Genomic DNA, 14,057 nt, shown 5'->3' with positions numbered 1-14,057 from the left:
TTTTTATTCTCTTTAAAGAGTTTTGTAAAGATTGAGTTTGGCTATTCCTTTGAGTGTAGTCACCTGAAAGATCATGGGAGCCTAGTGGTAATTTTTGATTTGTTTGTTACTTCTTTGGTGCATATATTTTAAGCAACTGATCTAATTTCTTTCTATTTACAGGTCTTTTCAAATTCTATATTTCCTCTTGCTAGGCAGTTTTTGGTAACCTGTACTTTCTCAGAAATGTATCCATGTTTTCCTAAGTCTTCAAATTTCCTGCCCCAGATTGTTCAATGCATTTTGATCCTTTAAACTTCTATTACATCTGTAATTATTATACTTTTTAGTCCTAGTATTTTTTATTTGTATCTTCTCTCTTTTTTCTTGCCCAGTATTGCCAGAAATGTCTATTTAATTAGTTCTTACATAGAAGCTAGGAAGTTACCCTCAAGATATATCTCCAACAATATCAAAACACATGCACAAGACTATCTATTCTTGCATTATTCATATTGGAAAAATAATGGAAATAGTCTAAATGTCCATATGTAGGAAAATAGTTGAATAAATTATGGTACTTCCATGTAGTATACTACTATGCAGCTATTTAAAAAAAAAAAGAATAAGGAAGATTGCTATAAACTGATACACTGTGATTTCCAGGATATGTCATTAAGCAAAAAAAAACATTGTGCAAAAGGGTTATATAATATGGTGCCTTTTATAGAAAAAAGAAAGGGAAATGTATTTGTATTTGCTTATTTTTACAAAAAGAAATAGGAAGGATAAAATTATTTACTTAGAGAGGTTGGGTGGGAAGGAGGTAGAAGGGATAGAGAGGGAAATGGGGCTTTTATTATGCCTTTTTTACATAGCTTTTGACTTCTGAACTATGTTGACATTTTATATAGTTCCCAAAATAAATCAATAAGAATGGGGAAACATCTGAAATTCAGTGGCAACAGAAATGAATAAACCTAACTGTATATCATATAAATAACATATACACACAGAAGAAAATAATTAATTCAAATAACTTTTTTTTTAATTCAAATAACTTTCGAACACAATTCTCTGACTATATACTCTCAGTAGGATCTATTCAACAGACAAAAAGAACTTCAAAGAAATCTCAAGCTTTACTTAATACATTTGGTGGGGGGGGGGATTAATACATGTTTGAGTAGCATTAATGTAGCAATTCTGAAATTCTTTTATTTGTATATATAAGATTTAGTAACTGAATAAATACATTGTTGTTGTATTCTCATTCAGGGAGAAGGAAGATGTAGATATGGACTGGAAGGAGGGGAAGAACTCTGAGATGTTGGATTGGAATTAGAGGTATTAGTATGTAGTCATGATTTTTAAAAAGTTGTATGTCCTAGCTCTGTCTGCTAAGAGGGCCTAGAAACAATGACACACCAGTAACAATGAGCACACCTAACTATCCAGATTTTGGTTCCTAAATACCATTCCCCTCTGAAAGGAACCAGGGCTCTTTGGAGAAATGGGGCAGAGAAACTACAAGATGAGTTTGGAATATCCATACATTGTGCCAGAAAGTATTGACGTACATACTCATAGCATAAAAAAGACATGTCAAATGGACACTGAAATTGCTTTAAAGGGTTTCTATTGGTCAAATTTGGCACAATTTGTATATAAAAATGAATAATGAAAAAAGTAAATTACTATCCACTGAATACAAAAAATATACAAGACCATACTGATAGTTTTAAAAAACAAGAAAATGGGAGGCAGAAGGGAAGACCCTTATTTACAGGAGGCTGCCAATTAATAAACATAGAATGAATGATATTTATGAAATATATAGGAAACTTTCAGACTAGGTAAATATCCTGTTCCCAATCAGTTTTTCACTTAGTGGTTTTAACATCTGTTGGTCATTCTTGTCTGTTTCCTGCTTTGGGCTAAGATGAAAAAAAGTTACTATAAACATTTATATATAGATCTTTGTGTGGACATATGTATTCACTTCTCTTGAAGTAAACACCTAAATGTAGGATTGCTGGCTCACATTGTAGTGTATGTTTATAAGAAACTGCAATATCATTTTCCACATACACCTGCCCTGATCCCAATCCCAATTCTAGGATCACATCCCACATTTAGTTGTTATCTCTTTAGCCTCCTCGGTAAAATGCAAGAGAAATGAGGATGTGTGTAGGGGTGTGTGTGTGTGTGTGTGTGTGTGTGTGTGTGTATCTCTATATATATCCTCTAAAAGACTTGTACAATCATGTTCAAAGCATGTTGTTGTAAACTCCAAACTGGCAACAACCCAAATGTCTACCAACAGTAGGATGAATAAAGAAATTTCTATATAGTTATAGCAGTGGAATATTATACAGCCATGAAAAAGAATAAGCTAATACTACATTTAACAGTAAGTCTCATAAACAATTGGGTGAAAGAAGCCAAGTCCCCAAAAAGTACACTTATATAAGTGATTCCATTTATATAAAGTTCAATAACAGGCAAAATGAGAATATAATGAAGGAAGGAGTCAGAAAAGTGGTTCCCTGTGAGGTTAGTACTCAGAGGGGTACATAAGAGGTATCTGAGACACTGGTAATGCACTATATCTTTATCTAAGTGATATTTACTTAGATGAGCTCACTTTGTGAAAACGTATCAAGCTTTACATTTATGACAAATGCACCCTTTCTGTACATTTGTTTTACTCCAATATAAAAAGATTAACAGTAAGCTTAATCCTGATTTCAAAACAGAACAAAAATAATGCTGAATTTTCCAGTTTTCAGAAGGCACCCTTACTTTCCGACTTCCCAAGCTTTCTGGGAAAACTTCCCTGTAATCAAACCAGCATGTCCTAATTAACGACAATACTTGAAATGGGAAATATACAGGGATGCAGGCACTTTGAGGCCCTGTTGGGTGTACATTGGCACACGTTCTATGGAAAGAGGTCTGACAATACACATCAAGAGAATTAAAAAGAAATATATGATATTTTCTCCAGTGAGTCCGCTCCAGGAATTTATCCTAAATCAACAACTCAAATATTTATTTGAGCGATGTAAAGTTAGACATTAAAAAATTTTTGTAGACAAGAAAACCCTTTGAAGGTAATACTTACAATTGGCGTCCCAAAAGGAATGTAACCTGTGAGAGGACAGAGAGAAGAGTTGGGTTTTATAATCCCATCTGACTCTGCCCCACCTGCCTTTCAACTGGGAGGCCAGAGAGACTTCTGGCCTTGGCCTTGGCAGTGGCCCCAGGGAGAGGGCTCAGGTCAGTTAAGTGGGAGGCACCTCTAGCCCCAGACCTTTTCCCAGCCCAGCCCTCCCCAAGACAGAGGGCTCCCCTGTGTCCCCCAACCTCCTTGTCTCTGTTCCCCTCAGTCCTCACTCGCCCCCAAAGCCAGGGGCCCATTCCCGAAGGAGGCGCCCGTGGCCGGGGCGCCGCCACTCTGCACTTGGTGGTCCTCCCACGATTTCCTCCGGGAGCCATGAAGCCCCACCAACCTCCCCACAATGTCTCTGGAGGCCCTGGGACGTCCTCCTCCTTCCCTCAGCCTGTCTTTCTAAAACACACCCTTACTTTCCCAGCTTCATGACCATTTCTGGAAAGGGCATTCCCTACCCACCTGAGATGTGTGCCTCTAAGTGCCAGAGCTCTTTGAATCTCTAGGGCCCTGGCTGGACATCTCAGCAGAGCAGGAAAGGGCCGGCATGAAGTGCAGCTGGGCCCTGGCCGTCTCCCCACGGCTCAGGGCCCCCAGACTGTGGCAAGGCCCCTCCCCCAGCCTCACTGCTGTAGGCGGGCATCCTCCTGTCCCAGCCACTAACTTACAGCAGCCAGTCAGCTGGTGGCCCAGCAGCAGGGAACCACAATTGCACGGGTTACGTCTAGAGCAAAGGTTGGTGTCCTGCGTGTGCATATTTGTACACATGAGCCGCCACTCTCCTACCTGCACCCCTCCAGGGAGAGGCCCAAAGACTGATCAGAGAATCGCAGAATAAGCCAGTCTCGGGGGGAGAGCCTGCTATGGCCCCATGCAGGCACTGGGGAGGACCTACAGCCACAGCTACAAGAGCCTTCACCGCCTTGGAGTTCCTTACAGCAAAGCAAGGGTCACCGGGCACTAACTGCCCGTTTGCACAATGACATGTGCTTGTCTGTTCTCTCAGCCCCGTGAGTTCAGGCTCTCTGAGCGGGGCGGGGGGCTGACTAACCTCCCGGACTGAGAACACCCACTGGTAGGGACCCTTCCTCCAGCCGCCTGAGGGCTTCCCAAGGCAGCAGCCACCAGCCCTCCCACCCGCCCTGTGACTCAGGGGTGGGGGTACACTCCGTAGCACTGAGAAACAGCATGGAGGAGGCATCAGCACGCTGGTGTGAGTCTGACCTCCGCTGTGTGACTCTGGACAAAGCCCTTAGCCTCTCAGAACCGTAGGCAGGACAACCACGCCGGCCCCAGCCAGTGTATGGGCAAGTGCTTTCCAGGCCATTAAGCTCTACGTAACAGAGCTGTCCCTCTAGTGACCACAGGGCAGGGACTTCCTGAGGGCAGGGATCTTATACCCATTCTTCCATTACCCTCTCTACCCACTGGTCTCCACAGAACAGGAATCCGCCTCCCTGTGTGTGTAGTGGTACAAATGTAGTGCATACATTCAGAAGGGCAGGCTAAAAGTAGGATCAGAGACAAGGGAGTTAGTCTGGGGGTTAACTGCATGAAAAGGCTGAGTAGGGAGCAGGGCTTGGAAGGAAGGCGCTCAGTGTGCACAGGTAAGAGAGGAGTGGCTCATGGAAGGCAGGGCTTGCCCTAGAAGGCGTCACCCTGGGGCTGCTGCTGAGTGAATGGGGTGTAACCTGGCATTGGGGGCACCAGATTCACCTGTGGAGGCCCCGATTCTACCCTAACTGCTCAGGCAGAAAAGGCAGACGGGCACATTTTAAAAGCTCCATAGGCTGGCCAGTCCTGTACAGTGGAGCCAAAGTGACCATGCAGGTGCGAGTGTGGTTGTGTGTGTAACAGGCTCTGTACGTCCCTCAGGCCAAGCGCATCTGGACACTCCTGGAGCTGTGACCATTGTAACTGGCCCAGGCTAGGCAGAACCAGAGGTTCCCAAGGGCTTACCTGACATTCTAAAGGGCATGAAGATCTTCTCATTGGTGTCCGGGTGTAGAATAGCCTGGCAAGAGCCGGGAACAGAGCACAGGGTGACAGCTGGGGAGGGAGATGGGACATGGGAGGGGGGAGGGGGAGGACAGCTCCCCCAGGAAGACTTAGGTGGCCAATGGCTGTATCCCACCTTGCCTTGTGGCCAGTCAATCCTTCCCACCACTCGGGGCAAGAGAAAACCAAACATGGGCCATAAACAGAGCTTCTCCTCCTAACTAGTGCTCAAAGCTGAATGCAGCACAGAGCCGACCGTGTCTACCTTGCAGGCCCTCTGTCCCCCATGCCACGCACACAACAGGCCCACAATAAGGGTTTTGTGGAAGGAGCCCATGGGGAAGGAGGTCAGGGGGCCCAGGGAAAGGCAGGCTGACCTGAGCTCTAGTCTTCAGAAATTCAGACCCTGGTGCTGGGGATGAAAGAAGGGGGGTCGGGCCAGGGCAGGGCAGGGCAGGGTCTCTGAGAACAGCAGAAAGGAAGGAAAAGAATCCAAAATTGAATTACCTGCTTGATTTTCTGTGCACTCCAGAGCTGGAAGGAAGGAAGGGAAAGAGAGAGAGAAAGGAAAAGAAAAGAAAAAACAAAGATTAAAAGCACGTATCAGTTTAAGGTCTCAAAGCCACATTTTCTAACCAAGAGATCCAGCTGGGGGATCTCAAACAGATATTTTTTTTTTTTTTTTTTTTTTTGTGGTACGCGGGCCTCTCACTGTTGTGGCCTCTCCCATTGCGGAGCACAGGCTCCGGACGCACAGGCTCAGCGGCCATGGCTCACGGGCCCAGCCGCTCCGCTGCATGTGGGATCCTCCCGGACCAGGGCACGAATCCGTGTCCCCTGCATCGGCAGGCGGACTCTCAACCACTGCGCCACCAGGGAAGCCCCTCAAACAGATTATTTAAACCGAGGGTTCTCAATTCTGGTTGTGCTGTAAAATTACTTGAAGAATTCTTCCAACATTTTCCTAACGCTCCCTAGTTCATTTTAAGGTGTGGCCAGGTAAGAAGCCCTGATTTAAATGAAGATACTTCAGCTGTCTCCCAGAATCACTAGAGGCAGCACAGCATAACTTTTCAGAGCTACACAGACTGCCTGGATCCCTGGATTTGCCACTTCTACCTCTGAGCCTCAATTTCCTCATCTGTAAAATGGAGTTAATAGGTGTGCTCTAACATTGTTGAAGAGGCGTATGAAAAGTGCCTGGAGCAGTGCTGAACACATAGTAGGTACTTTACAAGTGCTAAATCTTGTAGATATTATTATTCCTATTTTTGTTATTGTTATAAGAAGGTTGTGTGCTTTCAGATGAATGAGGAGGTTGTCTCTTCCAGCACAGCATGGGGTTGGGCTGGAGAACAATTTGTCAATTCCTTCAAATGATAAAAATACTGCATTCCATTGACTCTAAGACATCGTTGATCCTAAGACATACTATTATGTGCCACTAAGAAAGAAAACTATGGGGCTTCCCTGGTGGCGCAGTGGTTAAGAATCTGACTGCCAATGCAGGAGACACGGGTTTGAGCCCTGGTCCCAGAAGATCCCAGGTGCTGTGGAGCAACTAAGCCCGTGTGCCACAACTACTGAGCCCGCGCTCTAGAGCCCACGAGCCACAACTACTGAGCCCGCGTGCCATAACTACTGAAGCCCGTGTGCCTAGAGCCTGTGCTCCCCAACAAGAGAAGCCACCGCCATGAGAAGCCCCCGCACCGCAACAAAAGAGTAGCCCCTACTCGCCGCAACTAGAGAAAAGCCCACATGCAGCAATGAAAACCCAATGAAGCCATAAATTAATTAATTTAAAAAAAAAAAAAAGGGCTTCCCTAGTGGTGCAGTGGTTGGGAGTCCGCCTGCCGATGCAGGGGACACGGGTTCGTGCCCCGGTCCGGGAAGATCCCACATGCCGCGGAGTGGCTGGGCCCGTGAGCCATGGCCGCTGAGCCTGCGCGTCCGGAGCCTGTGCTCCGCAAGGGGAGAGGCCACAACAGTGAGAGGCCTGCGTACCGCCAAAAAAAAAGAAAACGGTGGCATAACGCCAAGACGTCCATCAGTTAAAAGATTCATCCCATTTAAGAGATGATAAAATGTGATAAAATAGCCTTTTTAGAATCAAGAAAATATAGCAAGTAAAATTTTACATTGTGGGCAAACCAAAGGCCAGTGCATTTTTAACAGAGCAAGAAGGGTATGAGGTAAGAGGGGAGACGTGGTCAGCACTGATGTTTAAAGTTTTATAACGGAATAGTTATGTTTCATTTATACGGCAATGTTGTCATCTGCGATATAAAGTAAGCTGCAGAATGCTACTGGGTAGCAATAATAGAGTTATAAAATTGATATACAGATCTTCTTCAACTTACAGTGGGGTTATGTGCCAATAAACCCATTGTAAGTTGAAATTATTTAACGTTCCGAAAGTACCAAACGTCATAGCTTAGCCTGGCCCACCTTACATGTGCACAGAACACTGACATTAGCCTACAGTTGGGCAAAGTCATCTAACACAGAGGCTACTTTATAATATAGTACCGAATATCTCATGTAATTCATTGAATACTGCACTGAAAGTGAAAAACAGACTGGTCGTGTGGGTGCACAATGGTTCTAAGCGTATGGGTGGTTTCCCTCTCGATCTCGTGGCTGACTGGTAAATGCGGCTCGCTGCCTCCCCAGCATCACGAGAGTATCAGACCACGTAACACCAGCCAGGAAAAGATCAAAATTCACAATTCAAAGTACAGTTTCTACTGAATGCATATCGTTTTCAGACCGTCATAAAGTCTATAAATTGTAAGTTGAGCCATCATAAGTCAAGGACCATCTGTATTAAAGTTTATGCATTTTACTAACAGCAGTCCCTTAAGCCTAATTCACAGCCTAATCACTCTGATTTTAGATACATTTCAAACATATTTGATTGTCTGCTATTCCAGACCCAGAAAGATTAGAGGCAGTAGATTTTTTTCTTAATTATATTTGAGGAACAGAGGGGACTAAAGAAAGAAAAACCAAATGTAGAATCACTGTTAGCCAAAGACGGTATGTGAGAGCATAACAGCAGAGAGGTAAAAAAAGTGATAAAAGGTTGATCTTTCTTTGCTCAGAAAGTGCCTTCTGCAGTGCATCCCACCACGTCCCAGCATCATCCCAGGTGTGACCCCAGGCCCTGGGCACAGACTCCTAACACCCCACGCTCTCCACCCCAAATCAGAATCTCCTGGGTCCGGGTCCCCTCACCTTGTACAGTCATAGCCCAGCCCCTCAGAGCAGGGGCCTGCCTTTGAGTGCCAGCCCCCACCATCTCCTAGAGCCATGCACACAGCAAATCTAAAGCTATTTATTTTTTTAAAAAACTCAAGATCTCTTCATACAATTCTTATAAATAAAGAAAAAAAATCCCCATGATTCTGATGAACAGCCTGGGCTGAAAACACTGATCTAAGACATTAAAGAACAGTGTAAAGAGCAGGTGTTAGGACCAGGCAGCCTGCATTCCAATCACTTACTGGATGTGTGGCCCAGGGCAAATTACTTTGCCTCCATGCCTCAGTTTCTCCATTAGTACAATGGGGTGCTGTAAGGGCAGGGCGGGGACTATGCTTGGTGCTCCTGGCAGCTGGCATTTCACTTTGGGCACACAGCTAAGTCTATGCATTCCACCCTCCCCCACAGTCAGATGGCCTCACATGGCCGGGTTCTAGCTAATGGACTGTGGGTGGAAGTGGAGTTCACCACTTCCAGGCTTGGCCCCAAAGCCTCCCACAGAGGATCCAGAGGAGGACAATGAGGCCCTAGAAGACAGTAAAGCCATGAGGTAAAAGGAGCCTGGCTCCTGGACAACGGCATGTGCCAAGTTCCTGAGCTGCACTGGACTCTGACATGAGTGAGAAACAGACCTTACTGTATAAGTCCCTGAAATCCAGGGGTTGTTTGTTACAAGCACTTGGCTTATACTGACTGATACAGAGGTTCACTGAAACACGCATAGCTGAAATACTTGGCCCCTAGATCATGCTCCATAAATGCCTAACATAGAGGGGAAGTCAGTCAAATTAGCAGTATTTTTTTTTTTTTTTTTTTTTGCGGTACGCGGGCCTCTCACTGCTGCGGCCTCTCCCGTTGCGGAGCACAGGCTCCGGACGCGCAGGCTCAGCGGCCATGGCTCACGGGCCCAGCCGCTCCGCGGCATGTGGGATGTTCCCGGACCGGGGCATGAACCCGTGTCCCCTGCATCGGCAGGCGGACTCTGAACCACTGCGCCACCAGGGAAGCCCGAGCAGTATTTTTTAAAAGGGCTTAATTATTTTTCAAAATAACTTCATCTCTATTGTCTTATTCTTACAACATGCCTGTGAGGTGGGTAGACTACTTTCAGACAAAGCAACTCATCTCAGAGAGACTAAGTGACTCAGCCATGGTTCCAGGGGCCTGGTGGCAGGATGGAGATGGGCACCCAAGCCTCCTTGCCTCCAGACCTGTGTCCCCCCTGTTCTCCAGGGGCCCTCTGGAGCACACCGATGTCTGGTCTGGCCAGGGTGACAGCCAGGCCTGAGGCACGAGAAGAGGAAGAAGTTTGGCTGACATCATCTGAGGTCCCAGAACCTCCCTTTGCAGCCGGGCAGCAGACGCTCCTCCCCAGCACCTGTTCCTCCCCTCCCGCCCAAGTCCAGCCAAGCAGCCCTTGTAATCCACAGCTGCATCTGTGTCCCTCAGGTTCAAGGGCTGCCTTCTCCGCCCCCACCCAGAGAGCAGTGATGGAGACTCAGGCAGCACCGGCTCAGCAGCAAAGGCAGAAGTTCAGCAGGGGTGGGAGCAGGCAAGGCCAGAAGCCCAGAGCTCACAGGCGTGTTCTCCAACCGCGATGACACCTCCACACACGGCCCAGGCAGGCTAGTGTCACAGATAAGTGGCAATGGTCCCATTAACTATTTGAGTCCCACACTCAGAAATCTGTTTCCATAGGACGGATGAGAAAAGTAAAGCTCAGAACCACGCCCAGGGTCTCGGAGGTGGAGCCAGAACTACAGCTCGTGACCTGGGACGCAGACTCATTCAGTCACATTTAGTGAATAAGTGCTACGTGTCAGATACCTTTCTCAGGGCTTTGTACATATTAACTTATTAATCTCCTCAACAACCCTATGAGGCAGGGACCAGTATATCTCCCATTTTATAGATGTGGAAACCGAGGCACTGAGATATTTAGTGATTTGCCCACAATCCCACGGCAGCACTGGGATTTGAACCCCATCAGTCTGGTTCCATAACCCCCACTCTTGAATCCCCACGCGCCATCTCTAAATGCTAGCATACCAGTGCACACTGTTCTGTCCCTTTAGGCATCTAGTATATATATGTGGAGATCTTTCCACATCACAGCATGGAGAGCAGCCTTATTCTTCCTAACAGAAACGTTGAATGAATATATTGTAAACTGCACCCTATTGGTGGACTTTTAAGCTACTTCTCATCTTTTCCTTATTGTGGTAAAATATAAATAACATAAAATTTACCATTTAACCATTTTTAAGTGCAGTTCGGTAGCATTAAGTACATTCACATTGTTGTACACCACCAACCATCTCCAGAATTTTTTCATCTTCCCCAACTGAAACGCTGTACCCAGTAAGTACTAACACCCCAGTACTCCTTCCCTCAGCTCCTGGCAACTACCATTCTACTTTATGTCTCTGTGAATTTGACCACTCTAGATATTTCATATAAGGAGAATCATACAATATTTGTCCTTTTGTCACTGTCCCATTTCTTGCTATTACAACCATGCTCCACTGAATGTCCCTGGAGTTATCACTGTTATATCATTAGCACTTAAAGGAAAAGGATAAATGTATGCAGATATCTCTGGCAGGATACAGAAGAAACTGATGGTTACCCTAGGGAGAAGTGGGAAACTGGGAGACAGGGAAAGGGAAACTTTTTTTTTTTTTAACATCTTTATTGGGGTATAATTGCTTTACAATGGTGTGTTAGTTTCTGCTTTATAACAAAGTGAATCAGTTAAACATATACATATGTTCCCATATCTCTTCCCTCTTGCGGAAACTTATTTTTTATTCTATACTTTTTTGATAGCTTTAGAATTCCGTAGATTGTTCACGTGTTACCTACTCAAAAATGATTGTTAAAAATTTAAGAGTAACCACTAGAAAAATAGAAATAGCAGGCACAACTTCCAAGCCCCTTATTGACCTCTATGGCATAGACTGTTAACTTTCCGACAAAACCTATGCCCCTTCGTCCACAGTAATAGAAAGGTAGCGGGCAGGTGGCTGACCTGCTGCACTACACTTCCCAGCCTCCTTTGCAGTTAGGCTTATCCATGTGACTGAGTCCTCCAGTGGCATCCGAGGGGAAGTGAGATGTGCCTTTGCCTGGCTAGCACCTCCCAGCCTGTACTTGCTGTCACCTGCCTGTGAGCCAGAGCAAGGATGTGGCTGCAGTGCAGCCTGGGCTGTGCAGAGAGGAGGACCCAAGGAGATGGTGGAGAAACATGATGGAAGGAGCCTGGGTTCCTGAATGATCCTGTGGAGCAGAGCCACCTGCCCACCTGGAACTCAAACTATTGCATGGGAGAGAGATAAATGTCTGTCTTATTTGAGCTGGTGTGTTTTGAGATCATTTCATTACAGCAGTTAGTATAGCCCTAACTAAGGTAACCCATTTGGGGTTTTGGGAAACTGTTTCCCATGATGTCAGAGAAGCCTTTCCAGTGGAGGGAGGAAGGAAGGAGCACTAAGTAGTGTTGAGGCTCTTCTCATGGCATCTGGCAGTGCTCCCATCTCAGGAGGTTTTGGGGTGAGGTGGGAGGGACAGCTCCATTTTAAACTAAACTTCCTAGTCACGACCTGATCTCATTTGGGTTCATCCCATCTCCAGGCTGCAGCAACAATAGTCAGGGTCGCAGATCTGGGGCCTGGCTTAGCCACTAACTCACATGGTCTTCCTGTGCCAGTCACCTCACTCCTTAGCCTTACATTGTTTTTTTGAATTAATCATACAGGAGGTGGAAGCTAGTCCCTCCAGGGTCCCTTCTCGTCTGATGATGCCTGGCCCAGCTTACAGAGATCCCAGGACAAGGCCTCGGGTCTGACTCTTCGGGTCTGGGCTTTTCCCTGGGACCTGCTGGACCCATGGGGCAGATGCTGGATGCAGAAATGGCAGCAGACACCACCCACAAGCCAAGAGCTGGTTGCTAGTTTGCAGTTTAATGAGCCAGCCCTGCAAACAGGTTACAAGCAAGGATAGTCCTGGAATGTAAAGCATTTGATGAGAGGCCAAAGGAGATGCAATGGACAGTCCATCCACATTGAGAATCTAGGACAGGGAGACCCCCCTGTCTTCTGTCAGCCCACCAAAGCAGCTCCGCTTTAAAGTACAATTCCTCAGTGTGACCTGATCTCCTTTGGGCTCAGCCATCTCTCCCTGTGCCTCTGGCTGAACATTAAAAAGTGCAACCCTGATCCCTTAGAACTTACTGGCTGCAGCAACAAACCAGCGTGGATGTGAGACTTTGGACCTTTCTTGATTTCTCAACTTGGAGAATGAGGACACAGAGGGTGTGGGGAAACAGTTGGGTGAAAGGTTGCTGGAACAATGCAGAGGTTTGCTGATTTCAGAAATGGCCTAAGTCTCAGCTGAGCTGCCATCTGAACCTATTAGAAACCCAGTGTAGAAGCCAAGGGAGGGGTAGAGAGTGGGCCCCAAACAAGCTTCAGGAGGAGAAGCCCTGCCTTCTCAGGGCAGAGACCTCTAGTGCCCAGACCCCAGATGGAGGAGTCACTGCCCAGGCCCTGTCCCCAGTCTGGCTCCTTCCCCTCCCCAGTCTGGTTCCTTCCAAGCTGCTTCTCCAAACCTCTGAAGCAGCAAAGACAGAGCCTATTTAAAACAACCTCCAGAAGGTAATTAAACAGAGCCTGAAGGGGATCCTTCTGTAAGGCAGAGGATGCCTCCATAAAACAACAAGAAATCTTCTTAATTTATCATTTGGGCCAATCCCATTATTCCTCACCATTAATTTTGTTGCCATGGTTACTCCCAGGTAATAGATACAAATGCATATCTATGTGGGGCAAAGGTACTCCCCAGTTCTACAGATGAAAGGAGAAGGAACATCCCCGCTCATTCTGCTACATAACACACATTAGCAGTCGCGAATTTCGTGTACACACAGCTTCTGTCTCTTAAGAGGCCAGACCCTGCAGTCAAACCATTTTCTGGGAATTGGAATTCCAAATCTCCTACTTGTGATTTGGGGCAATTTACTTAATCTTTTTGAGCCTCCATTTCCTCATTTGTGATATAGGAATATGAATACTTACTTTCAAGGTTCTTGTGACGATTAAAGAAAATTCATTTATCCAACAAATATTTATTGAGCACCTGTTATTTGCTGGGCACTGCTCTAGGCACTAAGAATATATCAGTGAAAACAGAGACCAAAAATCTCTGCTTCTGTAGAGCTCACATGCTTGTGCGGACAAACAATAAAAATAATAAAAAGTAAATTTTCTCATATGTTAGAAGGATGAGGGCTTCAAGAAACATGGGAAAGTAGGACAGGGTAAGGATAGGGAGTGTGTACTAGCAGCAAGGATGGATTTTTTAAAAAATGTATTGCAGTAGGGTCCTCGCAAAAGGAGGGGTGAAGGATGGGGAATACTCAGGGGACACAGGAACACAGTGACATGACCAGGGCCACAGCTCCTGTCATAGGGGAGAGGGGTGAAAAGACCAGGGCTGGAGCTGGGGTGGTAGAGGGAAGGGTGAGACACTGAGGTTGCATTCCCCCACCCCCAGAAGCACCTCTAGTCCCTGGATCCCCCCCACTGGCCATGGACCCCCAAAATTCCATCTCTTGTCCTGCCTCTGACCCTAGTGGCTCCTT

General features: G+C 46.2%; 1 protein-coding gene across 5 annotated transcripts in view; it reads right to left on the bottom strand.

Moving 5' to 3' along the window:
* SFXN5 (sideroflexin 5) overlaps positions 1-14,057 on the bottom strand; it is a 116,303-nt gene that overhangs the window by 70,520 nt on the left and 31,726 nt on the right. For all 5 annotated transcript variants that reach the window (XM_067704719.1, XM_067704720.1, XM_067704723.1 and 2 more), the window contains exons 4-6: positions 5,660-5,686; positions 5,114-5,168; positions 3,107-3,132 (exon numbers count right to left, since the gene is read on the bottom strand). In XM_067704719.1, the coding sequence (XP_067560820.1) occupies positions 3,107-3,132; positions 5,114-5,168; positions 5,660-5,686 (108 nt within the window). The remainder of the gene's footprint in view (positions 1-3,106; positions 3,133-5,113; positions 5,169-5,659; positions 5,687-14,057) is intronic.

Source organism: Pseudorca crassidens, chromosome 14 (genome assembly GCF_039906515.1).
Source record: "Pseudorca crassidens isolate mPseCra1 chromosome 14, mPseCra1.hap1, whole genome shotgun sequence".
Classification (NCBI taxonomy): domain Eukaryota; kingdom Metazoa; phylum Chordata; class Mammalia; order Artiodactyla; family Delphinidae; genus Pseudorca; species Pseudorca crassidens.
Note: the sequence above shows the minus strand (reverse complement) of the source record. Positions and strands in the feature narration are given on the sequence as shown.